Source organism: Procambarus clarkii, chromosome 72, assembly GCF_040958095.1.
Source record: "Procambarus clarkii isolate CNS0578487 chromosome 72, FALCON_Pclarkii_2.0, whole genome shotgun sequence".
NCBI classification, from domain to species: Eukaryota; Metazoa; Arthropoda; class Malacostraca; order Decapoda; family Cambaridae; genus Procambarus; species Procambarus clarkii.
In genome coordinates this window covers 10,887,886-10,892,927 of record NC_091221.1, presented here as the reverse complement: position 1 = coordinate 10,892,927, position 5,042 = coordinate 10,887,886, and the positions used below count along the sequence as shown (strand labels likewise).

The window sequence follows — 5,042 nt, the reverse complement described above, 5'->3', positions numbered from 1 at the left end:
TACTGTTGGTTGAATCAATATGGCTCTGTGCCAGGACAACCCTTCCCTGCAGTCCAAGGATCAAGCTCAGCCGAAACAGTTGGTGAAGCGTAGTGCATGCTACACTGTAGACTTAGTGTGCATTTCCACTGTTATGGTTCATTTTGTAATACACTGGGTTATTTAGATGCAAAGGAGTTGTGAATATTGAAGAGCAGTGTAGAGGGAGCCATATTTAAACAGCCCGCCGGTGGAACTCCGAAGGAGTAGGATCTAACTTTTTTAGACCAAAGGCAATTTTCGCCATCCTACGTCATCGCAACTCGTCAAGTAAACCTTATCCCAACCCAAACTATCCCGCTCCAAACAGGTTGATGCTCTGCTGTGATTGGCCGAGCCTCTGGGACGGCGCCTGGGTACAAGGCTTTTTTTTCCGATTTCCAAAACCGTATATATCGTTAGGCTATGCTGTAGCTAGGTTGTATGAGCTTAGATTAGGTTCGACTGGGTTTAGTTCAGATTAGGTTGGTCTGAGTTGGGTAAAATTAAGTTTTAAAATCCGGAGGGCGAACCGTCTTGTGTGTTACGTGAGGGGGACGCTGGCAGTGTGCGCTCAACCCTCGTGCATTAACAATGGAAGTGCTCGTTTTCACAGAGTCGTTAACCCGAGGCGATCGTCGGCCTGTACAACTTCAGCAGGAGCCCCGTCAGTCCTCCCAATGGTCACCCCGAGCTTACAAGAGGACAGGAGACCACTGCAGCCTTGAGGTGAGCCATATTCATGAAATGTACTGTACCCCCACCACAGTCTCACCTTACAGAAGCGACGCCATGACAGATGGTACCGGCGTCCATCACAACAATAACAAGGAATCAGTATTTTATAGGCTGTTGCGGGGCTGTAGAGTAGTTTGTAATGTTTAAATTATAATGTGAAGTACATTTCTTTAACTTTAATCAGGTCTTCACGTCAGGTCGTGGCAAAAGGCTTGATGTATGTATAACTACAATTATTGAGGATGTTTTAACAAATAGTTTTTAAGAAATGTGTTCTTAGATTACTAAAGTACACTATGATTTTTTGTTAATTAATACATGAGGTACATCTGCATTTGTGCAGCTACCCTAGACTATATGAACTGGAGTACAGTGTGTCAAAAATGCTAACTACGTGATGCTAAAAAATCCCCATGAAAATTGGAAAGAATGCCAATATTAATTGGTAAAATTAATCGTATGTCCACATTTGCTATTATCCCTCATTTGGGCTGGTATCGTAGTTGGCTGAAGGGCGAAGACGATCGAAGGATCTGATCCTCCCCGTATCGTGGTTCTGACCATTCAGGACAAACACCCCCACGGTGCTCTCGGACGTAGGTTCGAATCCTCGTCACGGCCTTTTTGGATTTGTTCACTTCCACGGTGTTTCTTCCAGTTGTGTGGTGCTGTACATGATACTATGGCGATATGTTTACACAGTATGAATAACGCTATGAACACGGCCTTTTGGGAAACAATAATAAAATAATTGTAATTGATTCAACACAGACTGTTTATCCTCTGGACTCACATTCTCGAATCATAAATTCTTCAGGACTTTCCAATAACGACAATGTTTCTTATAATACATTAACATATTTCAGCGTCAGTGACCCAGATATTATGGGGAAAAAATATACAATCATTAGTGTATCCATTAATTTATGAGAACAGTTGAAATGATGCAGGATCAATCCTGTTCATGAGAACCAAAAAAATTATACTTTTTTTCGTTGTTGAATATTTCTAATACATAACAACAATCATGGAAAGGTTTTATTAGAATATTATGATAAAAATCATGTTTTCATTGAATCTATGATGTTTGTGTACAACAGTGTGGTGTTATTTGTTAAAAAAGTGAGGCTGATTTTCTTAGAAACACTTCCTGTGTACAATGGATGGTCCAGATTCATCATATTCTTGCTTGCTGATCCACATCTGCTGGAAGGTGGAGAGGGAAGCTAGGATGGAACCTCCGATCCATACTGAATACTTACGCTCTGGTGGCGCAATTATCTTAATCTTCATGGTGGATGGTGCCAGGGCAGTAATTTCCTTTTGCATCCTGTCAGCAATACCAGGATACATGGTGGTGCCACCAGACATAACAGTGTTTGCATACAGATCCTTACGGATATCAACATCACACTTCATGATGGAATTATAGGTGGTCTCATGGATGCCAGCAGTTTCCATGCCAAGGAAGGAAGGCTGGAACATAGCCTCAGGGCAGCGGAACCTCTCATTGCCGATGGTAATGACCTGACCGTCGGGAAGTTCGTAGGATTTCTCGAGAGATGAAGACTGAGTTGAGGTAGCCATCTCTTCCTCGAAATCGAGGGCGACATAGCAAAGCTTTTCTTTGATGTCACGAACAATTTCTCTCTCTGCGGTGGTTGTGAAGGTGTAGCCACGCTCGGTAAGGATGGTCATGAGGTAGTCTGTCAGGTCTCGACCAGCCAAATCCAGACGCAAAATAGCATGAGGCAGAGCGTATCCCTCGTAGATAGGAACAGTGTGAGACACGCCATCTCCAGAGTCCAATACAATACCAGTAGTACGACCGGAGGCATAAAGGGAGAGGACAGCTTGAATTGACACATACATGGCGGGAGTGTTGAAGGTTTCGAACATAATTTGAGTCATCTTCTCGCGGTTGGCCTTAGGGTTGAGGGGAGCCTCTGTCAATAAAACTGGGTGCTCCTCTGGGGCTACGCGCAACTCGTTGTAGAATGTGTGATGCCAGATCTTCTCCATGTCGTCCCAGTTGGTAACGACGCCGTGCTCAATGGGATATTTGAGCGTCAGGATACCACGTTTACTTTGTGCCTCATCACCGACGTACGAGTCCTTCTGACCCATGCCCACCATCACACCCTAGAAGGAAGACATCGTAAACATTTTGATTTTAGAAAGATGTTAAACTCTGCAATATAACATCAGTAAGCTTCCATAATTCTTTCACGTCTCAAATGATGGTTTTAATTAATAAATAAATACCGAAAACTCACCTGGTGGCGAGGTCTTCCAACGATGGAGGGGAAGACAGCTCTGGGGGCGTCGTCCCCAGCAAAACCTGCCTTGCACATGCCAGAGCCATTGTCCACAACCAGCGCGGCTACTTCGTCGTCACACATGGTGGTGTTCGTTCTGCATTGCCGGTATTCAAATTTCAGTACAATATAAATTTCCATTACAAAAAATAATTGCATACAAGGTACATTGGGTTGTGAAAGTACACATTATGGTGTTTAAGTGGTACATTCTTGCAAAGCTACTAACACTCAGAGCCTTTTGGGCAAGTCTTAATTAAAGCTAAAACAAAATTTACAGTGAACTTTTCAGTTACAACATGAAGCCATTTGTCTTGAACACAAAATAATTGTAGTGACAGGTATATAATGAGAAAATTTTAATTCGCATTATTATTATATTAGATATGTGCATAAGGTAGTGATAATTATATGGGGAAAATATATTAATGAAATTATATTTCTAGTTATTGAAGTACTAGGTGAGTTAATAGCACAATTTGGGATACTGTGGCGATGAAATTTGGTACCTCATTCTTCTATTTCTGTATAAAGTATAGGTTGAGCTATTTTTCACTTCATTAACAAGAGTTTTATATAGTGTGTTCCTTTATTTGAATGACGCATATTTGAATAGATTTCTCTGACTGAGAATATCAGATATATTTATTTCTAATGTGATAGTCATGAGCTCTGTTACACCCACCTATGAAGTTTCAAAATGATCATGAATAGATAGATAAGAGACAGATTATCTATACATCTGTAAGAGAGAATTCTATTTGTCAGTCCAAAGTTGGAGGATAGATGCTTGGGCCTAGCCTCTCCCAAATTTGCAGGGATACGGGACGGACATAGGCTACTCGGAGTAGGTTTAAGTTAAATGCTTTAAGAAATGTTAGCAAATATAACGTTTACAAAAACATTTATTTAATGTGTTGGCTTATAGAGAAAAGTTACAATGGAACTTTATTTGTAGCCCGACTTATTCTGTCACGTCTTAGGTAGAATACATTAGAACATGTAAACTGTTGTACAGGTTCGTATCCCTGTCATGAAACTTATAACATTACTTATTATAATTTCATAGCAACGAGTATACAAAGTTTGTATATGTAAATCATGATTTAGCGTACGGTAGCTACCCATGGAAATCTATTACTTAAACTTAAATATTCCTAGACCTATTATAGCACATATATCTACTATATTAGGCCTCAGGTAGCATGTATTTGGCTTAGGAAGGTTAGGTTAATTTAGGTTGTCTTTGCAACATAAATACGAAACCTTTTCAGGTTTGTCCAAATTCAATAGTAACGATTTCTACGTTCTATTTGTCCATTTCGTCATATATATATATATACTATGGTTGTTATCGTTACTATAAGTACTAACTAAACAGGAGGATGGCCTGAATACCGGTTGGCAATGCGATATACAAATATTTCCAGAGAGGAGGAGTGCGTAGTTATAACATGTGAATCACCTCTGGAAACCAGTCACAGAACTCTCCACAAACTGAGAATTTGTATTAATACAATGTTAATTAATTGAAGAAGCCTTACCGTAGTGGGTTTGGAGGCAGCAGAGGTGACACGAGCGGGCTTGATGGTGGTGTTCCTAGCACTGGTCGTCCACGCCCCGGCCTCTGATAGTGGCACCGGGCGGCTGCTATCAGTGACGCATGGCCCACGCTACCCACAGATAGTCACCTTCGTTATCAGTAGTACTGTTCGAGGAAGAGGAACGTCACGATAACCCATGTAAGAGGGCTGCTCTGCAACTGATATATATAGAGTTAACTAGATTTAACTCCAAATTGTGCACTTCTTGATGAGGCTTCTTCCGTTAGCGAAGGAAGTAGCTAGGAAAGGTCCAAAGGATACTTTGTGCATAAGAGGGTATCTAACAATATATACCAGTGTGGGTAGAGAGGGAGGTTGCATCAAAGGAGAGAGATACGGTATGTAATTAATAAATTATACCTGA

The 5,042-nt window shown here is 41.0% G+C and overlaps 1 protein-coding gene across 1 annotated transcript; it reads right to left on the bottom strand.

Annotated features, from left to right (window-relative positions):
- Window positions 1–1,507: 1,507 nt before the first annotated feature.
- LOC138349620 (actin-1-like) lies at window positions 1,508–4,749 on the bottom strand. The gene is made up of 3 exons (XM_069312497.1): window positions 4,619–4,749; window positions 3,033–3,171; window positions 1,508–2,898 (listed from the first exon to the last, which is right to left on the bottom strand). The coding sequence occupies exons 2-3, from the start codon at window positions 3,156–3,158 to the stop codon at window positions 1,894–1,896; spliced, it is 1,131 nt and encodes a 376-aa protein (XP_069168598.1). The 5' UTR covers window positions 3,159–3,171; window positions 4,619–4,749; the 3' UTR covers window positions 1,508–1,893.
- Between the last annotated feature and the right edge of the window lie 293 nt (window positions 4,750–5,042).